Source organism: Dioscorea cayenensis, chromosome 3, assembly GCF_009730915.1.
Source record: "Dioscorea cayenensis subsp. rotundata cultivar TDr96_F1 chromosome 3, TDr96_F1_v2_PseudoChromosome.rev07_lg8_w22 25.fasta, whole genome shotgun sequence".
Taxonomy (NCBI): Eukaryota; Viridiplantae; Streptophyta; class Magnoliopsida; order Dioscoreales; family Dioscoreaceae; genus Dioscorea; species Dioscorea cayenensis.
The window spans coordinates 5,335,321-5,355,123 of NC_052473.1; the positions used below are offsets into that span (position 1 = coordinate 5,335,321).

Consider the following 19,803-nt stretch of genomic DNA (forward strand, 5'->3'; position numbering starts at 1 on the left):
TTCGAAGTTATTTTTGGTGCTGCCTCATAGTGCAAATTGCTTGAAATTTAAATTTTACACAAGTATTCTAGCAATTAAAATATTTATAATTTGCTTAATCAATGAAGAAAGATGAATTAATACAGGTAAAAAAAATACAAAATTCATATTTCTTTAAGCAGTACATAGTAATGGAGAAGCTTTCTGGTCATTCAAACTATGCAATTGTTGTTCACATCTGTAAGGAGGTGGCAACAAGCCATCAAGATCAACAAAATCACCGTCAGATTCGGGTGTGTTTCTTTCAGGGACTGAATCCAACACAGTGTCGGGAATCTCCGACAATGTCTCCTCCAAGAAGGATTTCATCGTCTGCATAGAATACAAGTTTCCCTCAACTTAGAACGAGAACATTACGGTTCAATAAAAGATAATACCATGTGATTTTAATTAGTTAATCAAAAGCGTTTAACTTGCAAGCAAGTGAAAAACTATTTATTTTGCACATATTCTTCGCAGGACCTATGACAGTGGTGCTTCTGAGACAAACAGTTAAAGAGATTTATAAACGTAACATCGTTTTTTGTCACACAAAAAATCGTAATACTTGCTCACAGGGAACATCGATTAACTTAAATTTTTTTCGCAGGAAGAATTCACAGAAAACTTCGTATAAATGCTTCTTTTACGGAAGTCAATCATGAAAACAGGCTCTTACGGTCTTACTAAGCATTTATCGATCTAATAAGGTAGGCGAATGAAGGAATACCGAGTAGGTTGTGTAAAGCATTTGCTTTGATGTTTAAGCGACAATCAAGAACAATTTGTTCACGAGTGAATGTTAAGAAAATAATATAAAATATGTGCTTAATAATTGATCTTTAGCATACCGTGCAATGGTGTAATGCGGTATCAGCTTTGCGCTTCCAAAGGCCATTTCCCCGTTCCCCGTGGAACAAGTTCAACAGTGGCTGCATCAGAAAGTCGGTAATAACAAAACAATAACATATCAAACATGAACAAATCATTTTGTTTTCAAGCTAATTTTTCAGGGATACAGGCAGACAGTCAGTTTCAGTAACCTAGTTCATAGTATTAGCTAAAAGACGAAAAATCAAGAAATGAGAAACAATTGCAAAGCTGATCCTATAGTAGACATCAAACAGATTTTTCACTGAACTGGAAGTACACAAAACGGACATGAACTGACTCAATTTTGATAAACCACTGATCTAACTTGTCACTGAATCAATTGAAATTATACAATAATTAGCTAATGTAATAACAAACCTTAACAAGTTGTCTGACATTTGGCTTTTTGCGTCCATCCTCCTTGAGAATTGAGTCACCATAAATCTGAAACTGTTCAAGGACCTATACCAAATAAAGACTTGTCAGAAGAAAAGAAGTGAAACTCATGTATTTAAGTTATTTAACATGTGACAGGACCTGTCGGCGTGAAAGAACAGAAGGCGGCAATCCATATATTGCGCTATCGACATGGCCAAGCATATGCCATGGGCTGAAAAAGGTGTTTCTTAACAATATTTAAAACCAAGACATATTAAAGGGTTTCGAATGTATGATAGAGGATAACAATTCTCACTTATTATAAGCGGCACGACCAACCATGACATTGTGAGCTCCTTGCCTTCTAGCAGCAGCAACCTGTTAAGACACAATGAAACATGTCTTGATGAAGAATTTCAGTCTGAAAAATAGAGGCAGACAAGCTTAATAACATGATCACATGCAGAAAAGGAGGAAATCGGGTAAACAAAGAGCACTGATCAATGAAAAGTATATACTGCTTAAGCAAAAGATCTTGATGATTCTAGGTTCTTAACACAGGCTTCAAATATAAATTGAAGTTCTGAAATCATGTTTCATTTCTGCATGAAATATTGGTGATGGTGCCCGTGGTTACCTGATCAATGCAAGTGATGCCCCCATTTAGAGTGAATTGCAGATCTGGGAAGTCGCGTAATAATGCAAAGTAATATTCATATCTGTAGGAAAAAGAAACTAGATCTCAATGCTAAATCATATTTAATAAACAAGTGGAAATAGGAAGAGAAAACTACTTGATGACCAAGGAACCTAAAAACAGGATATTCTACCACATATATCGGCATCATATGCTCACCATACATGAACCAAAGTGACTTTTAACTTTAAATGGTTAGCCTAGTTGTATTGTTTTATACAAAGAAATCTACTTACATTGTCGATGAAAACTCCGCACACAGATAATATCAGCAACAATATTGTATCATGCTAAAATTATACAGGAATTAATTACAATAACAGGCTGATAGAAAGTGATAAAAAACTTCAACAAACAAAACCAGACAAATTGTACATAAAAGGAACATTTAAAAGTTGATAATTACAGCAAGGGTTACAAAATTACCATCCCAGCCTAAAGAGAGAAGATATTCATTTTAACCAAGAAGAAAGTAGTGTGAATCACTAAGAAAGCACTTCCTTTGAATCATGTATGGCAAATTGCATAGAACCAAGAATTAAGAAAATGAGAACCATGAAAAGAGACTTACTTCAAAGGGGGTATCGTCCTATTCTCAGCAGGACTAAGACCATTAAGCAATGCCTTACGTGCATGAATAATGAAATGCTTGGTCGGTGATTTTGAAGAAACAGTATAAACAAATTCACCTGCAAAAACAAAATGACTTAGCCCACAATATTTCAACACTAAGATTAATATATATGCTGGAGAAGACATCAAAGTGTAAGAATTTCATCAAAAGTGAGGTACACGTGCCCTACTTTCTTGGACAGGAAAAAGCCAGATGCACATTTAAGCTCTAATATGAGCATCAATATTTATGTTATCAGGTCTAAGACTAATCGTGATAGCTCATAACATTTCTTAGGACAAAATAACAGATATATAAAATATAGAACTATCCATACATAAGATATCTTCTAAGTGACATGCTGCATTAAGAGAACAAATACACAATGTGTTTAGGCATTTAGTGCACCAACCAAAGTTGATTATATACCTGGAATTTTCATCACACCACACACTATTTCAACATTGAAAGTTTCATCTACAAAATTAATGATTTACTTTTATTAGTTTTAACAAGACCAAGATGTCACTCTACAAAGGGATCGAAGCAATACTAATTTTTATGTTGTTCATAGATAATATAGTCAATTAGCAGACTTTCGCATGACAATAATAAGATGCGAGAAAGAAGAGTGTTAAGGAAGAATATTAGAAGCTATTCAAACAAGAAACCTAACATAGATTCCCTCAATATGAACAGATATCATATTTCCTGTCACAGATAGTTTTATTAAAGGACTCAAAAATTAACATCATCTGATGAACTCGTTTACATTTAACTAAATCAGTGCCCTCAAAATTATATAAAAGAAACAAGGAGTGCGTAGAACCTCACAAAGTTCATTATATGAATCACGATCATCAACCCCTATTCGGCATTTTACACTGACTGGAGCATCACAATTGGTGGCAATGGTTGACATGGCATCCCCAACAAACTTGTGAAAGTAAGAGGTCAATTCAGCATATGGTAGAAAAGAGAAGCTCCTACTGACAACAAGAACTAAGCAAGTAAACAGATAACAGAAATTGATTTTTGTAATATCAATATCACCTTTGGATCAAACATGAGGCGTGCACCAAAGCATCCATGACCAGCAACTTTTCCACTAGGGCATCCGCAACTAATACACATCAACAAAGAATTCTCAGACAATCATAATAAATGTACTATAAACTACAGATTTTCAAAGGAAGGTATGATATTGACTTGAGGTTAATTTCATCATAATCATAAGCATTTGCAAGTTCAGCAGCTTTTGCTAGGTTATCCAGATTGCTCCCACCAATTTGAAGAACAATAGGGTGTTGTTCTGGAGGAAATGCCAAGAACCTGTCCTGCAAAGAATTTTCAAAATTATCAGTGCCCAATGTTTTTTAAGTGCATATTGTAAGAATAAAAGGGGTTTGATTTGGTCCAAAGCACATTTATATGTTATCTAATCCTCACAATTTTACCAAAATAATGTCATCACCTTTTAAAGGTTTGTGCTTAGCTTCTTATTCCCATGCTCAAACCCATAATCAAGAAATCAAATCTGAAAACTCAAGATAAGAGCAAGTTTATAAAAAAAATAATAACCTATATGGTCTTTTCAATCAATTGAAGAAAATGAGTTTATTCAAGATCATGATAAAACCATGGGAGGAGCAGATAAAATAAACAGACATGGTGAAGTGAAAAAAGGAAAATAATATTCCACACATGTGTGACACAAGTCACTCATGCTTATAATATCTATGATGGAATTTGTAAATATCAAGACCTAAACAAATTGTGCCTGACCTTTCCATCTTGATTTGGCATCTAGTTATATGGGGTGTTATATATACTTTAAACACAAACTTTTATATCTTCACAATTTTTCAAATTTGGCTAAACTTATCAAATTTGACACAAGTATCAAGCATATGGTGACTTTTACTAATTAAGAAGACATGTTCACTGCATCCACCAATTATCATACATAGTTCAACATACATAAGGCAAAAGATCCAAGACAAGATATCACTGGATTACCAAGTATGATTATGGCCTTATTTAAACCTATTAATCAAAATTTGTAATTGGTATAGGAAACAATCATGAACCAATAATGTAAACGTTTATATATATATATATATATATATCTACACAACTACGCACATTTACATTCCTTTGTCATCAATTATATTCTTTTATTTTCTTACCTCTTCTTATGTTTCTTTACCCTCAACCACAACATGAATGCTAAGCAATCAAAACAAAATAGTGAAGGGACTACCTATCATGAGTCCTAAAAGTTATAGCAGAGCTCTCAAACATTATTTGTTGAATAGTCAGAAAGGTAGAATGTGCTTGATAAATGATAATACTCAAAAGAACTCTCTAAGTTCTAAGATAGACCTTCCAAGTGTTTGATGTAAACTAAACATATTAATTGGGCCCAACTTAACCAAAAGTTTAAGGTAATTGGATAGGAGATCCAAAAATATACTCGGGTCTATATTTACCAAATTAATCAATGTGGAACTATTAATTACCCTAATACGCCCTCTTAATATGTATTAGTCTATTTAACAAGTCACATTGCAAACAAATCAAGCTCTGATACCATATTAGATGCATATATTATTTGAGCTCGATTCAACCCAAAGACTTAAAAGCTAACAAGATGGAAAATTGCAATTTATATATTCAAATCTATTAATTACCTTAATATGCCATCTTGATAAGTGCTAACTTATTTTAACTAGCCACATTGCAAACAAACTAAACAAACCAAAACATTTGCTTTTCTTCTTTTCATTGACATTCTCATCTTTTTACAAGAAACACTACGTTGTCTTTCTTCGCTACCGGGAGCTCCAAACCCTTCTTTAATGGCAATTACCATGACAAAGCTTCTCAAGAACTCTTTTCTTGCTAGCCGTAAGAACGGTCCCTTCTCTTAGCCCCATTAACACCACCTTTACTTCACTAACACCTTGCTTGAATGGGGTGTAATGAGGGTTCATAGAGTAAGGGAAAGGAAGGGAAATGGTGTGTTCAACTCATACCTTACTTGGGGCAGAGGTAAGGTAAAGGAAGGTTATTAACCCTTTTGTGTTTGGTTTGAAGAAAATGGAAGGTAAGGTTATATACTAACATTACCAAAATAGTCTCAAATGTTATATAATGATAAACAATATATCAATAAACAAAATATGATCTTCTGAGAAAGGTTTAACAACAGTGCCCTTGATAAATTTTGATTTTTAAAATAAAATATATTTATCTTGAATTGTTTAAACTAGTTTGACATATAAGTATCATGTGATCTAATACAATTTTGTTTTATAAACTAATTAATATTGCAAAAGCATTCATATAGTCAAATGTTCAAATTCATATAGTAAAAAGAAATATTGCAAGGCTCTTTATTGATACCACACAATTGAACTCCCAATTAATGTTAAAACAAGGATATTTGTTTTAGCTTACTAATACTACCCAAATTGCAAGTGTTCTTATCATGTAGTTTAGGAACCACAAACGGAATGGACCTTGTCATTATACTTAACAAAAGCCGCTCCCTTGAGAATTTTTATCTAGAAATTTACAACCATAAGCACCTAGTAATCATTGTCATACAAAGTAAAATTGCAAGGCTCACAAAGTATAGTGTGTTGTTGTATACTCACAGACAGAGAAAAAGCATAGAAATCAACATTATATGTGAGGAAATGTATGTCAGCATTTTGACTTCCCAAGTTAGATCATCACATGATAAAGCATGTATCCAAGAACAACATATTGCGGTGTTAAAACACAAATCCAGCTACCAACAAGAACATAAAACACAAAACAAGATATGAGAGAAGCTATTGAAAAGTACTAAATACCATTCAGCACGCCACAAAATGCACCTAATTCAAAATAAAAGAATATATAACCATAAACAATTAGCTTTGTCCCTAACCAAATTATTTCTTAATAATTCATATTTCTTCAAAACATTCTCATACAATATTTTTTTCAACTACAATATAAATTCATCTAGCCATGAACAACCAAATGAAAAATAACTGCAGTATAATGACACTTTGAGAAGATAAGCAACCAAATGAAAAATAACAAAAACCTATGATTTTAGCACTAGAATCTCAACATATTTCAGCATCTCTCTCCATCTAGCCTAAGCTTTATCCACTTTAACCAACAGAGACCTAAACCAAACAAAATTCCAAGATTTAAGAAACTAAATTCCAACAAATCCAACCAGCAAAGTCCTTCTATTACACAAGTTTCACAAAAAAAATATCAAATAGAGAGCAAATCAAAGAATCAAGCAAAAGAAATCCCACACACTCAAACAACAATGATGATCATTAATTCATATCCGCAAGTGTTGAGCAACAATCCCCAATGAAAAACCAACGCACAGATCGAGAGTAGTGAGTGTGAAAGAAAATGGGAATTTGGGATCCTGAGAGGAGAGGAAGCTTAGGCTAGGTTTTATTTTCATTTCACCCTGAACACATAGTAAAATGGGTAAAGGATATCATTGGTCATTAGACAATTAAAACAAGGGTAACGTTGTCCAATAAAACTATCAACCCTCCTCTTTTACCTCCCAAACTCTTACCTCTCCCTTAACATTTCTCCCCAAGCAAAGGTTGAGGAAACCTTTACCTCCTAAACCCTTCAAAACACCCCCTCAACCTTTCTTCCCAAGCAAAACCTAAGGTAGTTGCAGTGAAGGCCTATGAATATCGGAAGTCTCTTTATGAGGAGATCACTCATAGGGTAGTGTTCATCAATGTTGTTAGCACCTGGCCAATGACTCAGATTTATAAAAAAATTGGAAAGAAATATAAGGTCAAGTACTTTGAGGATAAGATTCTAGATCGGTATCAACAAGCAGCTTTAGAGATAATCTCAGCTTAGGCCTACTCTTAATGAAGATTATTTTTCCATTATATTCAAGTCCTAGATAAATCTTGCCTTAATTCCTCACTCTTAGTTCTAAAAGTCTCATCCAAACTATTTTAAATTTTAGTTTTCAATCATGGGGCCATATTTTGCTCATTGGCTTGTCATAAGTTGTTGAAGAGCTTGGTCAAACTATCTACATTATAAACAAACCTAAAAAACAAATTACCAAGCTCTGATACCATGTTAGATGCAAACCAAACATACTATTTGGGCTTGATTCAACCCGCAAACTAAAGATCAAAAGATGGAAGACCTAAACTTACATTTTCATATCCATATTTGCCAAATTAATCAAGGTGAAGCACTCAATTACTCTAATACCAAGCAACCCCAAAATCACTCAAATTGTATAGTGTTAATATTGTGAAAAATATGAGCAAATCAGTCAAGGAGAAAGGTCCATATGATCCTAAAGGATATTTAGAGCTTGTTAGTAACGCACATTAGAGGCGCCACATTAAAAATGAGGTTAAGCAGTGAATCATCCTTTAGAACCAAAGAAAAATATAGGGAAAGATAGACTATGACATGATGTATCTTTCCATGCCCATTCTTAGTCATGATAGTGTGTTGTTTAATAAAACCCATAATAGTAATTGGAGGTACATAGATAGTTCAATGTTGAAACAATGGCAAAACATGCTCAAAGATTATCAATTCATTAGATAGTATAGTGATCTAATTAACAAAAGCAACAAATTATGTGAGGGGAACTTTAAGGTTTTGAGGTTTTGAGGTTTTGAGTAGTGGTGTGAGGGTTTCTAATTACTTGAATATCAAACCAAAGAGAGAACAAAATAGAGATAAGAATTGCCCAGTATATACAAAATTATAGTATGTATCGACAGTATTTTTCCTATACACTGGCTCATTATAAGGCACTTTAAATTTCTTACCAAGTTGTCCTTTTGGTGAACAATGGTTTCTGCTACAACCATCTCTGTGAAAAGCCATGCACGCTTTGATATTAATCGGGCAAGAAATCTATAATGATTATCTGTCCAATCCATCATTGGAGCAACACTGCAAAACAAAGTCACCATGATTTTGTTAAACTGAAAAAAATTGCATGCCACTTGCTTATTATTGACCTATTCTTTGTACAGCTACCTGAACCAAGGAGGAGGATACTGTCCATTAACCTTATCCTTTTCGGAGAAAATTGGGCCTTTCCCATTAGAAGAATTAAATCTTCTAAATTGACTAGAAAAGGTACGTAATCTACCAATGGATTGACTATGATGGTGGTTCAAGCTCCCTTGTTGAAGAGGAACCAAACTACTAAGCAGGTTATGTCTTGCATACTTCATCATGATAAAGCTAAGCTAAGATAATGACATTTTTTCAGCAGAACCTGCAGCAACGAAACCAATAACAATTACCCAAATAGAAAAATGTAAGGGAAGTGATTATTATATATATGAATCTAAAGCCAGCAGCTAAAATTGTTTCATAAAGCTCTTTAGTACAGACCCACTTGTCCAGATTAGTTCAGCTATATAACTATGCAAACCACAAGCCATAAAAAATCTTATGTGAATGACAGATAATATTGAAAGAAAACCGAGGAAGAGAAAAAGAAAAATGTTTACAGAGAAGAACACGAATTTTAAGATTAAGACTAAACCAAAATCAATACTTAAATCTAAACAGTGAATCACCAACAGAATGCACAATTAGGTCCTGGAATTAGAAAAGAACCAAATTAGAAGAAAGATGGAAATCTTGATATAGAAATCCATAAATATACAAGAAAAAAGCAAGCTTCAAACATTGTTGCATGTCTTCACAATAAATTATCTTCTAAAGAATACAAATTACCAAAAAGTAAAAGACTTCCACAGAAAGAACACAGAGATTTAAAGATCCAGACTCAACCCAAAACCAACATGCACTTTGCACTAAATGAGAAGAAAGACAATCTAATACATGAATCTATAAAGACATCAAAATACACAAAAAAAACAAATACAAGCTTTAAACTCCAATGCATATCTTCATAAGACTCTATCATCTGCTGTCACATTGCCAAGCTTTTCAACCAGTAAAAATCAAAATCCAGACTTCTCCCCAACAAGCACTATGTCTTTCAAAACTAAGCTAGGAATGTATGAAAAATCAAATTAACATTCTTTTGCACAGATGAACAATAGCAAAATTTTGTGTTCAAAATTATGTTTTTTTATAAAAAAATCAGTACATCAACACAAACTAAAATAAATAAAGAAACAAAAAGAAAAAAAAAACACATTTTACTGCATGTCAATTACTTCCATATATTGTCAAAAAAGTTCACAGGAACTTGCTTCAAGGAAATGGACGCAATAATCAAACAAGCAATGAACGAACATGTATGATTTCAAGGATGGAAATCAAAAGGCAAGGAAAGAGAAAAGAAGATAAGGAGGAGATTAGAAATCACCGAGATTGGATGGTGCCGTCCCGCCGTCAAACCGGTCGGCGGCGGCTTCAGAAACAGAGACGGAGGGAATGAAGCTAAACCAAAGAACACAGATAAACTTTGATTTATTTATTTATTTTATTTATTCAGCATCTAATTAATTAATAATTTTATTTAGCTTTAATTGATGTACAAGTCCCTATAATTGTGTACTTTCTGCCCTTTTAATCCTTGTAATATTTTTAAGCACAATTAAGTCCTCATACTTAGTCAAGTTGGGTCATTCTAGTCCGCGGTATAGATGGACAAGTGTAAATTGTAAGGACTTAATTATACCTAAAAATATTGTCGTGGACTATAACGACCCAACTCGATCAAATATGAGGACATAATTGTACCTAAAAATATTAGAAGGACTAAAAAAGTAAAAATACATAATTATAGGGACTTGTACGACAATTAAACCTTTTATTTAATATCAATTATGTGTTTAACATGGGAAAATTTTTTCTAAAAATAGTTGTTCTTACCATAGTTTTTGAAAGTAATATATTATTATTATTAGTGTGGGCAAATAAGAGACAACCACCTCCATTTGAGGGAAGTTTGGAATGAAGTCAGGACTAGCACAGATATAAAGTATAACTGCAAACTCAATAAATACCATCATCTAGCATGAGTTTTCTAGTTAATTTTTGAGTTTTTTTATAAACAATTTACTCAAAATATCTAGTGTCAATAGGTCAAGAAGTTGTAGGTAAATTAGTATATTAATAGATAATATATGTTAAAATATATAATTTAAATTAAAATTAATAATTTTAAAATTTAATGTGGGTTTTCAATCTTAAAGTGAATTGGTTTGATTATTTATTCAAATATATTTTTTCAAGAAACACTTTAAATTTTTGAAAGTAAAAATATATGTAAAGAATTTAATTATGTTATTTTATTATTATATATTTTTTAATATGTGAATTTTGTAGTAAAAATTATTGAACTAAAAAACCCTTACATGTTCAAATGCTCTAATGAACCTACCACTTAGCTTAATACTTTAATAACCCGACCGGTATGATTATGTGATTCTAACAATTCGAGTACATTTGTATGTATATATATTTTATTATTATTGAAAAATTCTACTTTAGTTGTGAAGATTTTATTTATAGAGCGTAAAGTTTATAAATATTGAGCCCACTATGTTCGGAGACCAATCAAGCATTTGGAAGGAATACATTAAAGTAATTCTACCATTACGTATGTTTTAATTTTAATTAATTTATTTATTTATTTGACAATAGATGATAATCACCACCTCATTTAAAGGTTTATCAATAAATAGACAAATATGAATATACACCAGTTATGATAACTTATTAACCTCCTAAAGACTTGTTAAATTAGTTAGACGCCACATAAGGCAATGAAAGTCAGCCATATGTAAACCTAGAAAATTTGTAAGAATCATATCAAGCTAATAAGTCTTCCTTGTTATGCAACCATAGAAAAGAGAGATATGACTTTTTTCCATAGAGACCCATTTAGAACTCATTTAAATAGTATCATAAACAGTATATGATGACAAAGAATAATGGGTGAACAATAATACACCATTACCATGTGCAGAGCTTTAACCTTAGGCCTATTCACCCACTATCATGTGACAATCTACTTGGCTATACAGTGGTTATCTCAACTTATTTCAATGCTAGATATTTTAAGATAAAAAGGATTACAAATAAAGTTTATTTTATTAATTAAATATAACTATTATTAAAGTTAGAAAAAACTATTGAATTAGGCTGTGTTTGATTGGCAACATGGAAAATTGCTGGAAAAGAAAATTTTTTCATGGAAAAATTTTATATGAAAAATGAAAAAATCATCGTTTGATTGGCATTATTTTCTAGTTAAAAAATCAAAAATTTCCTATAGAAAATTCAGATTTTGTTGTTTGATTGCTCTTCTTTTCTACGGAAAATGAAATATTTTCCATGGAAAAAAATCTCATTTGTTGTTTGATTCAATGTTGTCAAACCCGGACCGCCCCGGCCGGTTCGACCGGAAAAACCGGGAACCGGTCTTGAGACCGGTCCAGTTGCACCCTATGAACCGCCCTTGAAATAAACCGGTCAAAAATTGAATGACCCGGCCGGTTTACTAGGAAGCCGGGTGACCCGGCCGGATCTAACCGGTCAAAAAAAAAATTATAAAAAAAAAGAGAAGATTGAAGGTAAAGAACGAGAGGAAAGTGACCGGCGGGCTGTAAGAAGAGTGAGGAAGCAAGGAGAGAACGGGAAAAGAGAGAGAGTGTGTTTTCATTTCTTCTGTGAGTCCGAGAGGGGGTGAGAGTAGTGGACGGTTCACGTGCTTTGTAACTTTGTTTTGTTTCTTTTTATTTTTTATTTTTAAAATGTTTTATATTTTTAAAATTTAATAATAGTATATAAAACTAAAAGTTTAAATATTAAATTAATTGTATTTAGATATTTTAAAAAAATAAGAAAAATATATAAAATTAAAATTTTAAAAATGATATTTAACTAATTGTGTTTTTAATTTTTAAAAATATATGTTATATTATTTTTTATTATTATTAATTTATTATAATATATTTTTTAATATTTATTATTGACCCCGGTTCAACCCCGGTTTGACCCAGTCGAACCCATCGACCCCTGACCCCTGGGCTTGACCGAGTCGATGCCCGGGCAGGGTCTGACTACCTTGGTTTGATTGCATCAATTTTCTTTGGAAAAAGTCACATTTTCCATGAAATTTTTTTTAAAAATTATTAAAATTATAAACAACGCTACGTGGAATTGAATCTTATTATCAAAACGCAGCGGGATTTGTTCACTGATCTGGATAAATTTATTTAAAGTATTATCAAGTTATATAATTTATCTTTTTTAAAAAAATATTTAAAAAAAAAGAAAAACTTTTCTTTTAAATTTTTAAAAGAAAAGATATTTTAAAATTATAAATAACGATACGTGGAATTGAATCATACCGTCAAAAAAGCCGCGGATCTGTTCACTGATCTGGATAAATTTATTTAAAATATTATCAAGTTATATAATTTATCTTTTTTAAAAAAAAATAAAAGAAAAGAAAAAACTTTTCTTTTAAATTTTTAAAAGAAAAGATTATTTTAAATATTTTAATCGCACGTTATTTTTTACATAGCCTCTTACATTTTTCTTGGAAAACTTTTCCTATGGTGGAGGTAGAAAAAATTTTCTATTGATTTGAGGGGAAAAGGTCAGGTGATAGAGTTTGTAAAAAAATTTTAGCAAATAAACAACCTATTTAGCTGAAAAATGACCCATAGAAAATTTTTTCATTGAAAAAAAACAATCAAACATAACTTAATTAAATTAATGGTGGCATATTTGCTTTCCCCAAAACCAATTATATATCATAATTACCATTTATTTATAATTCATAATAATAAGATCACATTTGGCATAAAATTCTCTGCCCAACCCCAATTTATTATAGCATCTCCAATCAAACACATAATTTGAAAGGTGAGACGAGTGAACAAGCAAGAAAAAATCAATTCGGCATAGAATCGCAATTATAAAAACAAAAAAAAAAACTTTCAATTTCAACTTATCCAGAGAGAGAGAGAGAGAGAGAGAGATTGAAAAAGAAAGAAACTTGCGTGATGATATGAGTTTGTCTAACCAATGATAGAGTCTCTAAATGGAACTCATGCAATCTTTATCTCTGATTATTATTATATGGCAAAAAAAAATTGTGTTGCATACAAGCTGTCTTGTGGTTGGCAAGCAATAAGTGTTTTATATTATCTATTTATTTATCTATTTATTTTTAACGAGAGTGAAAAATGTTGCTAATCACAAGATTGATAAATATAGAAGTGAATCAATCATAATAATTTACAAATATATTAAAATAATATAAACATATATTCTATTTTTTTTAATTTATTTTCTTTTAGTCTAAATGTATTACAAATTTAAATTAATTTTATAATAATATAAACTTAAGTAGATGTAAATAAATATAGTAGTCTATAACATTAACATTATATAGAGTATTAACTAATAATAGAAGTTTCCTATCCATGTCAATATGAAGACTTTACCATAAAAGGAAAAATGATATAGACTGATGCTATTTAAATATATATGCATCCCTAGAAAATGTCACACTTAATTAAATTTTTTAACACTTTAAACACCTAAAGAAAGATAGATTTGATATTAACAACTATATAAATTGTGTCGGTGCTTGTCTATGAATTGAAATGTGTAGGAAAAATATAGGAGACATGAATTGAATCCATAGATGTGATATCATAGTTATCTTAAAAAATACTATTAATGTAATTTATAATGTAATTTATAATGTAATATACATATTTTTTTTATCCTTGTTGTTATTATTATTGATTCAACATTAGCATTATTATCACTTATTATTTATTGACCTTTTCCAATATGCCAAGTTATCTATTTATCTTAGAGAACCAAGAAAAAAAAATTGAGTCATATGTAAGTGGGTTAATTTCTAAATTTCTAAAGGGAAGGAAATGAATCACTGATACTTTGTTATAGATATATATATATATTAATATTAATTATATAAACTTGTGCAAAATAATAAGTAATAAATGGGTATTTTAGACATTAATTAAATTAAGTTAATTTCTGCTTAGAAAAAAAATTGCATCATATGTAAATGGGTTGATTTTTAAATTTCTAAAGGAAGGAAATGAATCACTGACTCTTTGTTGTATGTATATGTATATATTAATTATATAAACTTGCGCAAAATAATAGGTAATTATTTGGTATTTTAGATATTAATAAAATTAAGTTAATTCCTGCTTAGATTTAAGTTTGAAGAAATAATTATTTTTTAAAATAATTTTGTTAACTCTTACAAATAGAGATTTAAATTAAGCCTATTTAGTGGTTATAAAATCATAAATAATCTCAAAAAAAAAAAATGAAAAACATTTTATAAAGAACTAATTAATAAAATATTGTTGCCTCCGCAAAACAATTAAAGGAAAACATTATATATAAAAAAACAAAAACAAGTGGGTCATCCCAAGCTAAAAAACAAAAACAAGAAATTAAAAAAAAAATTGATGATTTTTAGGATTCTGTTGACTTGAAACATGAATGAGAAGGGCCAAGCAATGGACAGCTACCAAAGTATCATCAACATCACAACCCTAACCCTAACCCTAACTTTGTAAAAATCCACCCCCATAAATAATTGATCCAACTCATCGCACTCCACACTATCCACGCTGACAAGTCATCATCTACTTGGCTGAGTTACAATTTAGGGAAAATTTAAAAATTAGTTAATTTATAAAGATCTATATCTAAATAATATATTTTTTCAATACTATGGAATGATCATTTCCTGTAAAAAGAATATATGTATATATAACCTTATTAAAATTTGGTTAAATTGTTAAGTTCAAACTAAATGAATTCAATTGAAGAAATATGAATTATTCTAACGATTTAGATGAAGCAGAATAAAAAATTGGTCAATTTTTAGCTGAAGGTATATATGTTTAATCGAATTATTGCATTTTTTTTTTTTTACATTGAACATTGGACTTTAATATTCACAAAAAAAAATTAGGCCTATAATTAGAGTGTATGTAGGTGAAATTTTTTTTTTTTTTTTTTTTTTTTTTTTTGGGTCCTCACCTTTATAATATTAGGGAGCACGATTAAGAGAATTGAATTTAGATCTCCTAAGCGAGTGGACCTGAGACCAAACTTTTGTAATTTATTAAACATTTAATAAAGAGTAGTTATTCATCACATTCTTCTTGTATTTGTGAAGTTTTTGTTTATTTATTTATTTTGTTGCTCAAAATAAGGCACTCATTTTTGAACTTTGTACTCAAGTTGCTGTGGGTTGGTCTAAAACAGTGGCATGGAAACATCATCACAACTGATGTTGAAAAGCAAAAGCTTCTTGCTTTATAAAATAGGAAACTCACGTTCACAATAATTATTATGAACATTTAGAAATAGTTTAGATTTGAAAATTTGGATCTATGTAATTCATCATTCAATCCAGTCACTCAATAAGTTGAACTCATATATTAAATTGAACTTAACAGATACTCTGATGGAAGTAATTATTTTGTTTTTAAATGTTCATGTAATTTGTTCTATATATTTTAAAGACGCATATTCAAAATTCCTGTTAATGTTCTAATACATACACTTTGTTAAAGTGTGTATATCCTTATATAAACCTATTTGTTTATGTATATACTTTCACATAATGCTTTTATTTTTTTAAGTTTTTTAGTTAAATTTTAGTCATAAACGTATATAAACAATTTTATAATTTCACAGCAGTGTGAAAAAAAAAAAACCTATATATAAGCTCAATATAAACAGTGACTTTGTTATACATAAAGTAAAATAAAAATTTTTTAATTGACTTCAAGAGGTAAGAGTATATAAGCAACTAAGAATGATTTATAAAAGTATACAAATAATTTTCTATTTTTCCAGCTGTAGTTTTTTAAAAAAATTATATATATAATTTAATATAAAAGTATTTTTTGGAGTTATACTACATAATGTAAAATAAAATCTTTTAACTGACTCTTATATGAAATGGAAAAATTTTATAAATAAATAAGAATGATTTGTAAAGATATATAAGTAATTAATTATTGTCATAGTATTATACAAGTAAAAACATCATATACATACAAAATATCAATATAAACGTGGACTTTGGACTTAGGTAAATGCAAAGCTTAATAAAAGCAAAGTATGTGTATTAATGAGACATAAAACACTGCCCATTTAACTAAAAAAATTGAAAAGAAAGAGGGAAAGAAAGACAAAAAAATACAATGGGTCTCATTATAGGTCCCTTAAAAAATTAGCTATATTTTTCAACCTCTTCAAAATTATATAGTAAGAAGATTTATTATAATGGGTTTATTATTCCTGATATATTATTTTAAGCTAATATGACAGATCTTTACTATGCCTCATGCTAGCCTGTCCCTATATAGTAAATCTCTAGGGGTTATTAAGTCACCATAATTAGTGCACCTTTGTATTTAATTATGTATCGCTAACTTGTGTATAAAAAAATTAAATTAAAAATACCGACAAAAGATAAGAAGGAACAGAAGTAGTCAAACGAGCAACGCATGTAAATCATTGGTCTCATCCTCATGAAAATCAAGGCCCACAAAAGGCCAACCAAGTTAGAAAATTCTCTCCAAAGAAGACAACCTTGATTCATAGAGGCCAGCTAGCTAGCTTCAAACCATCATCGTCATCATCATCTCAAATTCATCTCTATATATAAACCATATAGATATCTCTCCCTTCTCCATAACAAAGCACACACACACTCTTATTGTAGTCATACTAGTAGTTCAAAAGATGTCAAGAATGTTAATAGTTCTAGTGTCATACTTATTAGTTGGAGTGGGTGTTTCAGCAATGAATTTTTACAATGATGTTGATCTGACATGGGGAGGAGACAAGGCAAAGATAATGGAGAATGGAAGCCTTCTTGTTCTAATTCTTGATAAGGGTTCTGGTTCTGGTTTTCAATCTAAGGCTGAGTATTTGTTTGGCAGGATTGATATTAAGATCAAGGTTGTTCCTGGTAACTCTGCTGGCACTGTCACTGCTTACTATGTAAGTGCTTTTATTTGCTTTTACATATGTTATATCTATTTCCAAATAGTTATTTTTTGGCGAAAATGAATATTTATATGAAGGGTTTTATTTAATTTGTCATATAAGCAGTTTATTTATTTTTTTAATGTCTTTTTCATTCACCACAAACTTTTACATATATATATATATATATATATTGGTATTTTGAGTCGCTTGTTGGGAGCCTATAAAAAGATAATCTTCTCCCAATAAATATTTTTTTGTATACACAAAAATTTAAATTTGTAATATTTTTTAAGTGACTCAAGTGGCTATCAACATTTATACAGAGCAGATAAGCAGTTATTGAATTTGAATTTAACAGTCAATTTATGGACATTTTTAAAATTTTTATCTTTAGACGTTTTTAAAATTTTTATCTAAAGACATTCATAGATGATTGACCCTCTATATATTTATATGATCAACCTACTCTAAGGTATTATTCTTTAGTATTTATATTTTAAAAATATTCATTATAATATTTATACTTTGGGCATAATATTTACTTTGGTTTCTTATTAAAGTTATAATTTGTATTAAATGGTAATAATTAATTGTATTATGTTAATGTAGTTATCTTCACAAGGATCAACACATGATGAGATTGATTTTGAGTTTTTGGGGAATGTGAGTGGAGAACCATACACACTTCATACAAATGTGTTTTCTCAAGGGCAGGGCAACAGAGAACAACAGTTTTGTCTCTGGTTTGATCCTAGATTGGATTTCCACACTTACTCTGTTATTTGGAATCCTCAAGCCATAATGTATGTTTCTTATATCCTTCTATCTTGTTTTTTTATATATATAAATATTTATTTATGGTATGAAAAGTTAAAATTTTATTATTATTTTTTTTTTAAAAAAAAACTAAGAGATGTTTTACTTTTCTAAAAAAAACTAAATGTTAATTTATTATTATTATTATTATTATTATTAAAAGTGGATTAATCCGGAATCCTTAATCATTAAGTGGAAGAGAGCGTATAATATTCGATCTTCTATTTGAGAGAAAAATAAACTACAACTCTTTTATTCTAGAGTTGGTAAAAATCTTAAATTTTAATATAAATAATATTATTTATTTTAAAAATTGTTTAATTTATTGTTTTCTCTGCATGCATGTTTATATTTTATATATATATATATAAAGTCCCCTCTATCGTATTTTTCTAGTACTGTTTTTATTGATAATACATAAAATTTTTTTACTCAAGCTTAATAAATTCTAACAAACAAGTTAAACCCATTAAGTTTTATTTGAAAAAAACTACTTAACTCTCAAATCATCTCTTCATTAAAAATTTTTACAAAACGATCACAAATATTCCAAATACCATGTAAATCCTAGATAGCAACAAACCTAAACTTTTACATGCATGCATGCATGCATGCATTGAAACTTTTCATGCAGTTTCTACGTAGATGGAACTCCCATCAGGGAATTCAAGAACCAAGAAGATAAAGGTGTACCATACCCTAAAAACCAACCAATGCGGCTCTACTCTAGTCTTTGGGATGCCGAAGATTGGGCTACACGCGGCGGCCTTGTCAAGACTGACTGGTCTCAAGCTCCGTTCACGGCCTCTTACCGTGCCTTCGCCGCAGATGCATGCTTATTCTCTAATGGAAAATCATCATGCACCGATGACAATAGACCAAGTGGAAGGTGGTGGGATCAATCTTTGGACTCAATTGGTATGAAGAAGCTCAAATGGGTTAAGGATAACTATATGATCTATGATTACTGTCAAGATAGCAAAAGGTTTCCACAAGGTTTTCCTCCAGAGTGCTCTTATTGAATCTTGATCATTGGTTTTGTTTTTATAATTTTGATATTTGGAGTTTGGTTGAGTGAATTAAGTATAAGTTTGTATGTAAGGTTTGTGGTGGAGATTTATGTCATAATGTTGTCTGTTTATTTGGTTTATCAATAGTGTAAAAAAATGTTTTGGTGTTTTTAGTCTTTTGTTGCCTTTGGTTTGATGACAGATCAAATATGATCCTTAAAATTTACAAGGATAAATAATACAGGGTGGAAATTTATAAGGGTTTGTATGTAAAAGCTCATAAAATCAGTAAATCACTGTGAGATTTAAGCATGTTATATAATACAAACATATTAATATGATCAATCAACTGAATTCTTGAA

General features: G+C 30.2%; 2 protein-coding genes across 2 annotated transcripts; one reads left to right on the forward strand and one right to left on the reverse strand.

The window, feature by feature from the left end:
* LOC120257669 (tRNA-dihydrouridine(20/20a) synthase-like) lies at window positions 1-10,036 on the reverse strand. Its single transcript, XM_039265107.1, has 13 exons — window positions 9,958-10,036; window positions 8,646-8,889; window positions 8,432-8,558; window positions 3,789-3,916; window positions 3,633-3,702; window positions 3,414-3,516; window positions 2,538-2,655; window positions 1,907-1,988; window positions 1,586-1,647; window positions 1,429-1,501; window positions 1,270-1,353; window positions 870-950; window positions 1-351 (listed from the first exon to the last, which is right to left on the reverse strand). Exons 2-13 carry the CDS (start codon window positions 8,846-8,848, stop codon window positions 154-156), a joined length of 1,329 nt encoding a protein of 442 aa, XP_039121041.1. The 5' UTR covers window positions 8,849-8,889; window positions 9,958-10,036; the 3' UTR covers window positions 1-153.
* Window positions 10,037-17,294: 7,258 nt separating this feature from the next.
* Window positions 17,295-19,614, forward strand: LOC120253077 (probable xyloglucan endotransglucosylase/hydrolase protein 23). Its single transcript, XM_039261352.1, has 3 exons — window positions 17,295-17,627; window positions 18,225-18,418; window positions 19,066-19,614. The coding sequence occupies exons 1-3, from the start codon at window positions 17,367-17,369 to the stop codon at window positions 19,451-19,453; spliced, it is 843 nt and encodes a 280-aa protein (XP_039117286.1). The 5' UTR covers window positions 17,295-17,366; the 3' UTR covers window positions 19,454-19,614.
* Window positions 19,615-19,803: the final 189 nt, after the last annotated feature.

Coding starts and splice junctions, on each gene's coding strand:
- LOC120257669 (XM_039265107.1), bottom strand. CDS start 8,848: ATGATGAAGTATGCAAGACATAACCTGCTTAGTAGTTTGGTTCCTCTT. Junction 1,989..2,537: donor AGGACGATACCCCCTTTGAA/GTAAGTCTCTTT, acceptor TTTTTCCTACAG/ATATGAATATTACTTTGCAT. Junction 1,502..1,585: donor GGTCGTGCCGCTTATAATAA/GTGAGAATTGTT, acceptor CACCTTTTTCAG/CCCATGGCATATGCTTGGCC.
- LOC120253077 (XM_039261352.1), top strand. CDS start 17,367: ATGTCAAGAATGTTAATAGTTCTAGTGTCATACTTATTAGTTGGAGTG. Junction 17,628..18,224: donor GCACTGTCACTGCTTACTAT/GTAAGTGCTTTT, acceptor ATGTTAATGTAG/TTATCTTCACAAGGATCAAC. Junction 18,419..19,065: donor TGGAATCCTCAAGCCATAAT/GTATGTTTCTTA, acceptor CTTTTCATGCAG/TTTCTACGTAGATGGAACTC.